The sequence below is a fragment of the Trachypithecus francoisi genome, unplaced genomic scaffold (assembly GCF_009764315.1).
Source record: "Trachypithecus francoisi isolate TF-2019V2 unplaced genomic scaffold, Tfra_2.0 Contig01579, whole genome shotgun sequence".
Lineage (NCBI taxonomy): Eukaryota > Metazoa > Chordata > Mammalia > Primates > Cercopithecidae > Trachypithecus > Trachypithecus francoisi.
In genome coordinates, this window is record NW_022681442.1 from 30,694,158 (window position 1) to 30,707,022 (window position 12,865).

Here is a 12,865-nt window from a genome sequence, read left to right on the forward strand (position 1 = left end):
GAAACTCAAGGTCTGGAGCTTGGGATTGGTGGGCACTTTCTCACATGCTGCCTCTTACTTTATGAGTCACCCAAGCCTCCAGGGACACAGGCTGTCAGACAGGGCCCTCAAGGGGTCAATGTATCCATTCCTCAGCCCCAAGCAGCATTCTTTGCAAGGAAAAGGATTAAAGGCTTTTCTAGTCCCTGAAATCCTGAGAGATCATTTCATGTGGGGGTCCATTAAGACCTCAGACATTCTACTGGATTTGTCCTTCCTCCATCACCTTTTCTCCCCAAGAGAGCTCGGGGAATAGCCAGCAAATAGAGGGGGTGTGGGTCAAACAAGTTCCTATACTCTTTATCCAGCGCATTCACATTATTTTTAAACAAAAAAAAATTTTTTTTAATTTTTTCTTTGGGTTTGTACAAGAAATTTACAGTGTGAAAAATATACAAGTGAGAACGAGGCCATAAACCTGGGTGAAGGGAGAGGCTGCTTGGTCACAAACACAAATACACAAGACATTTCTGAGTTCTTCCTTTGGTCTGACTTTAGCCCCCTCACTCCAGGAGAGAGGCTACAGAGCTCGAACCTGGGAACCGAGCCCAGGCCCGGCCCTGTCCCCAATATGGGCAGGCACATCTGGAGCAGCTGGTGCCATCTGGCTTTCTCTGGCTTTGGGGCTGGGGGGAATGTGGAGAGGAGGGAGCCCCTTCTTCCTCCCAGCTCCCCTGGCTGAAGTGGGCTGGAAGCGCCTGTGAACAGGGTTGGCAGTGGCACTGGCAGCGGTGGGGAATGAAGTGGGTAGTGACAGGAGCCTCTGGGTGACAGTGAACACGGGGACCTTCAAGCAGTATGATCTTGCTCCTCCAAGTCATACGACCACCCCGAGTTCCTGGCAGAAGCCCAGAGGCCTGGATCCTAGGAGACAAGTGGCTTTGGGGCCCTCAGCTTTTGGGGTCATCCGTGGGCCCTGGGGCCTAAGTGGATCTGCAGTCCCTCTGGCAGAGCTCCCTGCAGAGCTGGGTGCCGAGGGCCCTAGATCTCAGTAGCAGTGATCTCCTCCAGGCAGATGCAGGGGGCCTGCTCAGCCAGGCCCAGCTCCGCGAGCTCCCGGGCCTCCAGCTCTAGGCTGAGCTGCTGCAGCTCCTGCTCTAGCTGCCGGTTGCGCCGGTACATCTGGATGTAGTTGTGCTGCAGCTGCTTCTGGTAGCGGATCACCTGCTCCTTCTCTGCCTGCCAGGCCATCCGCTCCCCCTCAAAGCTGTCCCGCTGCTCCTCACCCCGCCGCCTCTCCCGCTGCAGCTCCACCCGCAGTCGCTCCACCTGGGCCCGCAAGCTGCCCCCAACCCCGGCTGCTGCCCGCTGCACTTTGGCCTCATCACTCTCTGCCAGGAGGAATGGGTCAGCGGTGGCAGGTGGCACAGCGGGCTCCCGGAGTCCAGCCGCCTCAGCATCCAACTGCCCAGCTTTCTCCCGCAGCCGCTCCGCTTCCTGGCGGTGTCGCTGCAGCTCCTGGGAACAGGCTTCCAGCTCCAGCTCCCGAGCTCGGGCGGCCTCCTGTAGACCCCGCGCACGGCCCTCACTGACCCGCAGGGTAGCACGGGCCTCCCGCAGTGCCACCCGCAGGGCCACCAGCTCGCTGCCCTTCTGCACCAGCTCTGCCTGAGACTCCTTCAGCTGCTGCTTCAGCAGGGAGATCTCGCCTGATTTCTGGCACACCTGGGGGTGGGAGGCAGTGGGGAAGGATGGTGAGACAGGTTCTCCTGGGGGGACAGGCCCCGTGCATCATGCCTGGCATTTGGGAGGAGAGTCCATCTTTATCCCCATTTTACACATGGAGACACTAAGGCAAGTCTAGTGACATGTCCAAGGTCATAGAGTTAAGATATGGCTTAAGTGGAAAACAGACATAGTTTTTTTGCTTCAAAGCTGGTGTCTTCAAAGCATCAGGAGACACTGTGGAAGTACCACCGAGCCCTGGGGACTGGGTGCTAGCAGGTGCTGCAGGAGTGGGGGCAATGGAGGGCAGTACCCAGGTGTCTACTGGAAAGGTACTACAGTGACTTGGTTAAGAGCTCAGATATTGGAGCCAGACTGCCTGGGTTCAGATTTGGCACTTCAGTCTTTCTGGGCCTCAGTTTACTCATCTCTAAAATGGGGAGACGAGTGGTAGCCCCCTCAGTATTGTTATAAGGATGAAATGATCTGTCCCATGTAACATGCTTAGAATAGTGCCTCCACACCACAAGCACCACATTCTTACTACTGGCTGGAAGCGTGGCTTTGTGCCACTAGACAAGGCCAACAAGGAGACCCTTCTCCCAGAAAGGGACAGAGGAGAACCTCATCTCACCGAGGTGAGGAAGGGGAGGACCTCTGGGGGTGGCAGGCTGAGGGAGGGTGCGGCTGGGCCCCTTTTTCCAGGGTTTCTCCCTGTGTGACCCTGCTCCCTGCCCCTCCTGGTCTGACCCACCTCCCACTTGGTCTCCTCAAGCCTTGGCCCGAGCTCCCGCTGCTCCCGCTCCAAGGTGGCGCAGCGCCGCTCCAGCTGTTCACGCTCCTGCAGCAGCTGTGCGAAGTCATCCTGCAACTGCCGCTTCTCCTGTTGCAGCTGGAACACCTGCAGCTGCAGCAGCTGTTGGGCCCGCTGTGCCCGCTGTGCCTGGGCCGCACAGTCCTCTCGCAGGGCCTCGCGCTCTCGCTGCCAGTGCCGCTGCCGCTCCTCATAGGCCTGCAGGCAAGAAGACAGACCCAGCTCCTGGGCAGTTTTCCCAACTCCCCACTCAGTGTCTGCTCTGGCGGCCCACTTTTGAGGGCTCAGGAAGGGTGTATTCCATCAAACAACAATAGTAATTGCAACAATACTAACTGCTTTTATGATGATCACAGAAACAAACACAAGAGCAAGCAGACCGGGCTCGGTGGCTCACGCCTGTAATCCCAGCATTTTGGGAAGCGGAGGTGGGTGGATCACTTAAGCTCTGGAGTTCGAGACCAGCCTAGGCAACACAGCAAAACCTTGCCTCTCCAAAGAACAAAAATTAGCTTGGTGTGGTGGCATGTGCCTGTAGTCTCAGCTACTTGGGAGTCTGGGGTGGGAGGACTGCTTGAGTCCAGGAGGTTGAGGCTACAAGGAGCTGAAATCGCGCCACTGCACTCTAGCCTGGGTGAGAGAATGAGACCCTGTCTCAAAAAAAAAAAAAAAAAGCACTTGGCCGGTGCAGTGGCTCAGGCCTGTAATCCCAGCACTCTGGGAGGCTGAGGCGGGTGAATCACTTGAGGCCAGGGGTTCGAGACCAGCTTGGCCAACATGGTGGGAACCCCGTCTCTACTAAAAATCCAAAAAAAAAAAAAAAAAAAAAGGCAAGCATTTATATATAGCATTTCCTAGGTACCAGGCATTAGTCTAAGCACTTTACACCTTTTGCCTTATTTAATCCTCATAACAATCCTATGAAGCTAGAAATATCCCTATTATAGATGAAGAAATAGAGGCTGAGTAAAGTTAAGCAACTTGCTCAAGCCCAAAAACTGGTATTTAACAGTGGGAGGTTTGAATCCATGCACTCTGACTCCTTTCCACCCCACAAGTTTTGAGATAGAGTCTTGCTCTGTCACCCAAGGCTAGAGTGCAGTGGCAGAATGTCAGCTCACTGTAACCTCCTCCTCCTGGGCTCAAGTGATCCTCCTACCTCAGCCTCCCAAGTAGCTGGGACTACAGGTACATGCCACCACACTCAGCTAATTTATTTTTAGGAGAGATGGGGTTTCCCCATGTTGCCCAGGCTGGTCTCAAACTCCCGAGCTCAAGCAATCCGTCCACCTCGGCCTCCCAAAGTGCTGGGATTACAGATGCGAGCCACCACGTCTGGCTACTCCACAAATTAAACCAGACAACTGGTGGGAAGGGCAGGGGGGTCACAACTACAACTACCCAACCCCTCTTCCCTGCTGAAATGGAAATGCCCCTTGCATTCCCCAGGCCTTGGGATGTCCTGCCATGCCCCTTCCCCATCATTGCCTCTGACCACACCTGGCACATGGTAGCCTCATTCTCGTCCAGACTGTCCCGCAGCTGCTGAAGCTCTGCCTCCTGCTCTCGGAGCTTTCCTTCCAGGACACAGTGCAGCAGGGCCTCGTCCGAAGGAGGTGGAGGCGGGGGTGGTGGTGAGCGCTCCCCACAGGAGCTGCTGTCAGGGGAGGCCCGGGTACCATTGCCCAAAAGCCCGGCAGCCACACGGCCCCCCAGGGAGCCTGTGCTCTTGCTGGAGGAGGACCGACCACTGTCTGAGTGGGAGGGCCCAGTAGGGACCCCTCGGGCTGGCCCAGGCAGTGCCCCTCGCCCAGAGCCATGGGAAGGCAGGTGCCCGCCTGGGGAGCTGGTGGTTGGCTCGGCACCTCCGGTGCTGTAGGTGGGCAGGCTGGACAGTGAGTTTCGGCCAGAGTCGGATAACGTCCCTGATGGGCAGCCACTGGCCCAGCCACTAAATGCCAGGGGTTTGTCAGCAGCTGAAGAGGAGGAGGAAGAAGAGGAGGAGGAGGCAGGGCCCCCAAACAGCTGCGTCAGGCTGCCCTGGCTCCCAGACAGCCCGGTGGCCCGAGGACCCATGAAGCTAGGCAGGGACGGAGCCCCTCGAGGTTTGGGCAGCACTGGCTTGAAGGCTGTTGGGCGGATCAGGATCTTCTCCATGTTCTGAAATGAGGTGCCATGTGACACTGGAGATGAGCTGCCCAATCTTGCAGAGCCCTTATGACACTCCCTGCCCTCCCATCTGGGGTCCCCAATGCCCATATATTCGTAACAATTGCGGCCACTGGTGGAGATGGCCACCAGTGTCAGCTTTGTATCAAGCAATCTGAAAGGTTTATCCCCATTATCTAAATATGATCACTATTCCCACATTACAGATGAGGAAATGGAGGCTCAGCAAGGTTAAAGGCCTTGACCAAAGCCAAACATATAACTGGTGCAGAAATAACCAGAACATAAGCAACTAGCACTTAACAACTGTATATATGCTACATGCTAGGCACTATGCTATACATTATTTGACCTTCATGTCAGTTCTAGAAACTGAGGCTCAGGTTAAGTGACTTCCCTGAGGTCACACATCCAGAATGAGAGAGAGCTGGGATTAGGACCCAGGTCTGGTGAATCTGAAGCCCACACTCTTTCCTCTATATAAGCTTCTAAATTCCAGTTTTCCAAGGGGGGACTCTCGTTCTACCCAGGCCCACAAGGAAGAGCCGGTCCTCACCTTCTCCAGCTTTCCAGAGACAGGGATGAGCTTCGGTGGTGGGCCACGGAGGTGGGCATTGTGTGCCCGCTGCTCTCGGGCATCCTCAACATCACTGCTTGGGCTAGGGGGTGACTCCGTCCGGAAGTCCTCATTGATATAGGTGAAGCTGGTGACAGGGACAGCCTTCCTAGGAGGCACAGCTGGGCACAGCGGCTCCTGTGCCTCATAGCCACCCCGCAGCAGGCCATCCTGCTGGCGGAAGAAGGTGGGCCCAGGAGGGCCGTGGTGGCGGGGAGGAGCTGGACCCCCGGGACAGGGCCGGCCTGAGATAAGGCTGCTCACACTGCCCATGGCTGGAGCTTGCGGGGCAGTGGCAGCTTCAGGAGCAGGCTCCAGTGGCACTGGCAGAGTCTGCACAATGGCCATGGTGGCAAAGGCTCAGGCCTGGCCAGCGGCCTCGCAGGTGACCTGTAAGCAGGGCAGTGGTGTCAGAGTCCCTCCACCTAGAGACCCCTCCTGACCCACTGGTCCTGACCAAACACCTCTTTGACATCAGTAACAAGCCTTGATCCCCACACCAAGACTTTCCCTTCAAGTGCTGGAATGAACCTCAATTCCCCCTGGGCCCCAGACCACACTGTCCAATGCTGGTCTGAACAGGGCTGAGGATTGAATTCACTCAGTAGAGATGCTGAGAGGGATGGGAGGCCTGGGTGATTACTGCAGAGCCACTTGTCAGCAAAGACCCAGGCCTAAGCCAAATCCTGCATCCCACAGAGGCCAGGACTCAGGTGAGGGAGGGGCCCTCTCTCCCAGCTTGAAGCACAGGTCCCTGGTCCTCTAAGCCAGGTGGGCAGTTTGGGCTGAAGTACCTCAGGGGTGCAATCAGCACCTCCGATGGTAATTAGGGAACAAAGAGCCAAAGTCAGTCAGTGCCCTGCCTCCCTCTGCTGGGCCTCAGTTTCTCCCAGACAGTGAGGTGGCTAAACTGCCTCTCTGTGGATCCGGCTAAATAAGAAAACCACCACTCTTAGGGAGTCCACAGGTGTCCTTTGGGGTCTCCTGCCTCCCAGAGGTGGATGCAGGCTCATACAGTTTCCATGACAACTCCTAACCTCTGCACACCCAATCAGTGAGGCCTAAAGGAGCCTCCATAGGCCCTACCCCACTGCCAACCTCTCTGAAATCCTACAGCTTCAGAAGGTCCCCAGACTAACCCTGAGGGGAGGAAGGTAGAAGTCCCGCCTTCACCTCTAGTGGCTGGTCCAAAACCTCACTTCCACAGAACCCAGGCAAGACGGCTCCACCTCCCCAGGCCCTGCTCCTTCCTGGAAGCAGCTGCAAGCCTCCACCCAGAACACCCTCCCTAGTCCCAGTCCCAAGGCCGCTGATGACCAGGACTTAGGCATCTGCTGAAGTCATCATTCAGAGCAGGGCCAAGAACTGGACAGAGAATTGCAATGGGAGTAGGAATGTGTGCATTTAGTTATTTGTTGTGTGACTACATGCACAGGAGCGTGGAAATGAACACGTGTATATGAAAATGTGTGTGAAAGCATTGTGAATGTGAGTCTACACGTTTGATGTATCAGTACATTCACATACATGAGTTCATGTATGAATTCACATGTGTATATCTTACAAGAGTATGTGGGTAAGGGGTCATTAGAAAGCCTGTGAAAGTTATAAATGTGGATCTAACAAGTGAATTTGCGGTGTGTGGGAGAGACGGTGCCTGGACAGCTTTGTCAGTAAGTTCATGAGTTTATGTGTGCGACTAGGAAGGTGAGTGCACCAGGATGTGCAGAGGAACCTGTGAACGTGGGCACGCAGGTATGAGAGTGGTGGAAACCTGGGTGGCTTGAGGGCCCGTTGGTGGGGGGAGCCTGTTTCCTTCCCTCTCTGGCATGTGGGGAGAGGTGGGACATTATCTAACTCCTTTGCCTGATCTGTTCCCCTTCTTTCTCGCATGCGCTCCATTAAATCCACCGCCCTCCTTCCTACCCAAGTCAAAAGATACTGCGAACCAGGAAGAGGTGTCCAGGCTGGGGCAGGAGCTGTGGGGAGCTGGGGGAGGGGTAGGCCGGGCGCAGGGACCGATCACAGGCCCCTCTGCAGGGCGGGGGCTCAGACCACCCCACACATCCCAGCGCCTAGCAGAGCAGATAGAGAAACCCTTCCCCTCCCCTCTCTGGGCCCACTCCAGGGCGTGGAGTGAACAGTGGGGAAGGGACTTCTTAGGGGGCCAAGGGCTGGCACCTCTGTTGCATTTCCTCACTTCAGCGAGCACGGAGAAAGTGAAAACTGAAGGAAGGAGACAGGCTCAGAGAAAGACAGGGACCCAAAAGAGACAAAGACTTGGAGAGGCCCGAGGGTCAGGCCGACAAGGAGATAGTCAGGCGTACCCAGTGAGCCAGGGCCCCCAACCCCACGGAGCCGAGGGCCCCTAAGTCCAAAGTGCCACAGAGCTGGGCCCTGAGAGCCACATACCCAGGGAGCCAGAGCCAGGAGTCTGGAAAGCCAGGCCCAGCCAGCCCGGCTCCCGCTCTTGGAGAGAAGGAGGGGCAAGTGGAGGCTCCATTTTGAGAATTGCGTTTGTGGCTGTGGGAGATGGGAACCCCTCATTCTCCCCAGCACTCCCTGAGCAATCACTCTGGCCCAGGAGCACCCCCCTTTTAGCGGGCTGAGGGGAGCTGAGGGCTGGAGCTGGTTCAGGGCTGGTGAAGGATCTGAAGAGTTGGGGAAAGTCTCCCTGCCACCCAAACTCCAATGACCAGTCAAGCGGGATCAAGTCTGCGATCACGAGTTCCCACTCAGCGGCGGGAAGCCGGGAGCCCCCGATCCATCCTCCAGAATCCAGCCCCCCTTCCACAAAGTGGGGCGTCTGGGGAACGCTGTCTCCCCGCTGGACTCCACCGCGCAGAAGTTGGGGACTCCCCAGGCCACCTCCCAGACCCGGCCCCCCCTCACCTCCGCCGCGCTGCTCCATGCTCAGCCCTAGGCCGCCCCCAGCGCTCCACAGGCGCGCCGCCCGGCTCCGGCTCCGGCCCCGGCCCTGGCCCGCGTACCGCCACTCGGAGCTGCCCGGCCCGGCCCCGCCCCGCCTCCGCGGCGCCCCCGGCCCTGGCCAGCCCCCGCCCAGCGCGAGTGGGCGGCGCCGCGCGGGGGAGGGTCCGAGGGGCGTCTCCGCCCCGGGACGCGGACACGCGCAGGGACACGCGCAGGCACCCGCGTCACGCGAATCCGCCGGGGCGCACGTAGGGGCTGCTCGGCGGCAGTCGGGAGCCCTCCCTCCGACGCCCTGTGACTGCGTGTCCGGCGGCTCGGTTCGGCTCGACGCGGCGGCGCCGGTGGTCACCCTCCGCCCCAGCCGGGGCCCCGGGGCCAGCGGCAGCTGGTCATTGTTCCAGCACAAAGGGCCACGGCGCGGCGGCGGCCGCCCCTCCCGCTCCGCTTCTCCAAGCGAAGCTTCCTTGACACGCTCTCAGCCTCAGAGTCCCAAGCGAGAGAGGTCGACGACCGGCCGTCCCCCACTCTCCGGTGCCGGGGCCCCGCGTCGTAGCAAGAGTCGGAGGCCGAGGCTGGGTCCGCGCCTGCCCCACCAGCGGCGGGTTGGAGGCGGCAACCTGGGCTTCGCAGAGGCGGCGCCACCTGGCGGCCCGCTCGGAGAACACACCCAGCCGCCCCCCACCACGCGGGCCCTGCCCCACTCCCCGGCACCGTGCCCTTTTCCCCGCGAACCCAGGCTGGCCTCTGGCGCGGTCCCGTGCTCCCCAGCCTCCCCTCGGGACCGCTTGCTAAGAGAGAAGTCATTTATCGGAGAGGAGCGGCCCCTGGCTCCCCAACAATCACTGGGGCAAACCGGTCCAAGCCTACAGCCCAAACCTACACAAGCCTCACGGCAGACAACATTCCACTTTCTCAGGGTCGCAAATATTCTCACCTTCTCGCACACAATACAGTGTCCCTAACACCCACACGACCTTTCCCACATGCAGCCTCACCACGCAGCCACAAGCAGTCTCAGCTGTCACGTGGGTCCGCGTTCCTTCTTTCCATAATCTTCCAGTCCAACTCACACACAGACACGGTGTCACAGGCCTGGTGGGCACAGGCTTCCACAACAATCCGCAGTCCTTCGCACCCAGTCACTGTCTCAAATGCACTTAGTCTCCTAACCATCTTTCACGCATTGACAGCCTCTATTCACAGTCACTCACACAGACAACTTCTTACACGCCGTGCTTCACAAATATTCTACCGCACAGCCTTTCCCCTAGGGGTCTCGGTGACCCGGTCAGGTCAGCTGATGCCTGCATCCCTGGGCAAAGACAGCGTTTCTCCCCTAACCACCCCCTCCCCCGCAGGGCCGAGGCCTGCCAGAGCTCGCCCGGGCCCCAGGAAGAAGCATCCCCCGCTTCCAGGCCACAGCCCTGGCCGGCTCTCAGCTCTATTTTTAGCTCCATGGATAGGGTTGTTTTTCTTTCTTTTTCCCTGGAAAGGGAAACACAGCCCAGCCACCCTCAGACTCACCCCAGACCCTCAGCCTCACAAGAACAGACTGAGCCCCTCTCCCCAACAGAGCCCCCTCCTCTGGCCTTGCCCTGATCCCTGCCTCCTGGGGCACCGAAAGCCTCCTTCCCTTTCTGGCAGCCTGCCCAGCTCAGGCGGCAGCTGGGCTCAGCGTGTGTGTAGGGGTAGGGGGTGGGGCGGGAAGAAGGCATCGAGCTACTGCCCACTCCCTCATTCCCTGGGGGGAGGGGCTCGTCCTCCTTTTTCTAGGGGGCTAGGCCCACTCTGGTATTGAGGGGGCGTTTACACTCATGCATTTTCTGGGGGGGGGGGAGGAGACTCCGACTCCCGCAAGGAGTGGAGGTGAGGGTAGGAAGGGGACCCGCAGGCGCTCAGGCAGCTGCTCTCTGGGCTGGCGGGAATAGGCGGGGGCAGCTGTCCACTGCCATCCAGGGCCTGTCTCCGAAACCTTCGGGAATGCAGATATCAAGAATGTCCTGGGGGAAGGACGTACAGGAGCTCGCGTTAACCCCAGCCCTGCCCAGCAGCCCGGCTCCGCCCCGGCTCCAGGGGGCGCTGTGCTCCGGTTCCTGAGAGAGGGCTTATCCCCGCTCCAGGCGGAGAATGGAACGCCGTCCGGCCTGGAACGAAGCACCTCGTGGTGTGGTGGGGTGGGGTGGGGTGGGGTGGGATTCCCGCCCCGTGGTGGGGTTGGGGGCACAGGCCACTGGTCTGCGGAGCTGTCACGTGCCTGGCGCCTGTTTACGTCTTGGTCTTCACCTGCGGGCGGCCAGGAAGCAGGAACCTCCGGGTGCGTCCCACCCGGCCCGCCCCCGTCGGCGGTCACGGGGCTGCCCCTTTCCCGCACCCAATGCGCGACCGCAGAGTGCCCTGCCCGCTGTGGGTCCGCGCGGGCTGATTGGCGCTGTCCCTGGGAGTGCAAGGGTAGAAAACTAGGCGCGTCCTTTCCGACTACATGTGTGTTCGCGTGTCCCAAGTGCGGGCGTGGGTCTGTGCACGCGTGTGTGGGGCCCGTCGGCGTGCGTTTTCGTGTCGCTTCCCTGTTCGGACTCTTCGCGGGCGACCCACCAAGTCCGGACCCCCCTCCTCACCCCACTCCTAGCTTCCCCAGAAGCGGAAAGTTCGTTCAGGAGCGGGGATGTGCGGGAAGCAGGAGTTCCTGCACCTCCGCGGCCCCACCACTCACCCAGCGCCACCTGCGCCTCGGCTCCAGCTCCGGCCCCGCTCCTGCTCCAGCGCGCCCACCTCCTCGCCGCGACAACGCCGGCTCCCTAGCCCGTTCCTAACTCTGGGCTCCGAACTCTGGGCTCCGGGTTCCGGGTTCCCGGCTCCCGGCTCCCGGCTCCGGGCTCCCGGCTCCGGGCGCCCGCCTGGCCTGACCTGGTGGGGCGGGGCGGGACGGCTCAGGCCGCGCCCCCCACCCAGGGAGGGGAGTGGTCTGCTCCGCACTCCACCAACAGCCTACCCAGTTCCCAGCCCCACAGGGACTCGACGGTGGCCGAGGCTGCCCCTCCGGCCTCCGACTTCCCAGTTTACTGGATTTGGTTTTTGACCTGGGGAAGGGGGCGAGCATCTCGTGACCGATAATTCGACTACCTGGCTGCCTTAAACTAAGCTGCCTATAGAACTTGACTCTGCCACCCTCCCTGCTCCGTTGGGAGCTCAACCCGGTCCACTCTTGGCCCAATCCCCAAATATAGGGAAAACCCCTGGGAAGCAGACAAAGAAGGCTCGAGTTTCACCAGAGCAGCTCCCACCTGCCCCCACCATGCACACACCTCAGCGTGGGGCTGCCCAAGCAGAACCAGCACAGCTCCCTCCCTAGAGTAGGTGTCTGCCCAGGTGAGCAGGCCTGCCAGTTCTGACCCCCCACGGGACATGGCTGGGCTTCTCTTAGACTCATAGTCCTACCCACAGGCACAAACAGGAAGTTAGCCTGTATTGCAGGGAGGCCCCAAGGGCTCCCTCCCGCCAGGGCACTCAAGGCAGCATGTGGGAAGATCTTTAGGTATCTGGGCCATATGGGCTGCTGGAGACCTCGGTGAGTTGTTTTTTGAGACGGAGTCCCGCTCTGTCGCCCTGGCTGGAATGCAGCGGCGCGATCTTGGCTCATTGCAACTTCAGCTTCCAAGGTTCAAGTAATTCTCCTGCCTCAGCCTCCAGAGCAGCTGGGACTAGAGGCGTGCGCCACCACGCCCGGTTAATTTTTGTATTTTTAGTAGAGACGGGGTTTCACCATATTGGCCAGGCTGGTCTTGAACTCCTGACCTCGTGATCCAACCGCCTCGGCCTCCACAAGTGCTGGGATTACAGGCGTGAGCCACCACACCCGGCCGAGCTGTTTCTTATTAAACCCATCCACAGCAGAGAGGAAGCTGCTGGAGGACCAAAGCTGCCCCCTCATAGCCAAGTGTGACATACACTATCAATTGGAGGACAAGACTGTAGATCCAACTGGACCCAGCTTAGCTAGGCCTTTCCTGAGTTCTCAGGGAAATTCTTTTGAATTTTTTTTTTTCTTCCCAATCCACTGAACCTATGAGTCAGGGAGATTCTTAACATCCAGTTGGGTGTAGGCAGACCAGTCCTATCCCAGGGCATCTGCACAGGCCCTAGGGACCCCCCACTGCTTTCTAGAATCCAGGGATCTGAACAGACTAGGCCCCATCATGATGTGGGTGTTTAAGGCAGGTATGGAGTAGAATGTGTTTGTGCAGGGAGTGGGGCTGGGGAGAGTATTAGCTTCCCCTCCCCCTCATCATTCTGGTTTGTGCTGTGTGGGGATGTCTACTAGAAGGGTGGGGCAAGACAGACAAGTCTGTATCCCTCTATCCCCAGTTCACAGAGACCTCACAAAGGTCCCCTACTGGAAACCCCTAAAGGATCTCCTGAGTACCCACCAGGCATTCTAGGGAGACAGGAACGTGGAACCCACATCCTTACAGGTAGGACTCATCTGGTATTGTGCCTCTGGAAGGCATGGCTGCTGTTCAGTGTTACAAACTCTGGATGAAGCCTAGACCAGTCAACGGCTGGGAATGATTACTGCGGGATTAGGGAAGCCTGGCTCCAGCCAGTCTGGGAGAGACCCCCAAGAAGGGAGGCCC

General features: G+C 59.0%; 1 protein-coding gene across 3 annotated transcripts; it reads right to left on the bottom strand.

The window, feature by feature from the left end:
* Nucleotides 1-357: 357 nt before the first annotated feature.
* Nucleotides 358-11,161, bottom strand: LZTS2 (leucine zipper tumor suppressor 2). 3 transcript variants are annotated; one of them, XM_033185330.1, is made up of 5 exons: nucleotides 10,945-11,161; nucleotides 5,244-5,693; nucleotides 4,019-4,678; nucleotides 2,459-2,716; nucleotides 358-1,704 (listed from the first exon to the last, which is right to left on the bottom strand). In XM_033185330.1, the coding sequence occupies exons 2-5, from the start codon at nucleotides 5,649-5,651 to the stop codon at nucleotides 1,021-1,023; spliced, it is 2,010 nt and encodes a 669-aa protein (XP_033041221.1). In that variant the 5' UTR covers nucleotides 5,652-5,693; nucleotides 10,945-11,161; the 3' UTR covers nucleotides 358-1,020. The 3 variants fall into 3 exon arrangements, with proteins under 3 accessions (XP_033041221.1, XP_033041229.1, XP_033041217.1); XM_033185338.1 differs by lacking the exon at nucleotides 10,945-11,161 and adding an exon at nucleotides 9,446-9,563; XM_033185326.1 differs by lacking the exon at nucleotides 10,945-11,161 and adding an exon at nucleotides 8,196-9,205.
* Between the last annotated feature and the right edge of the window lie 1,704 nt (nucleotides 11,162-12,865).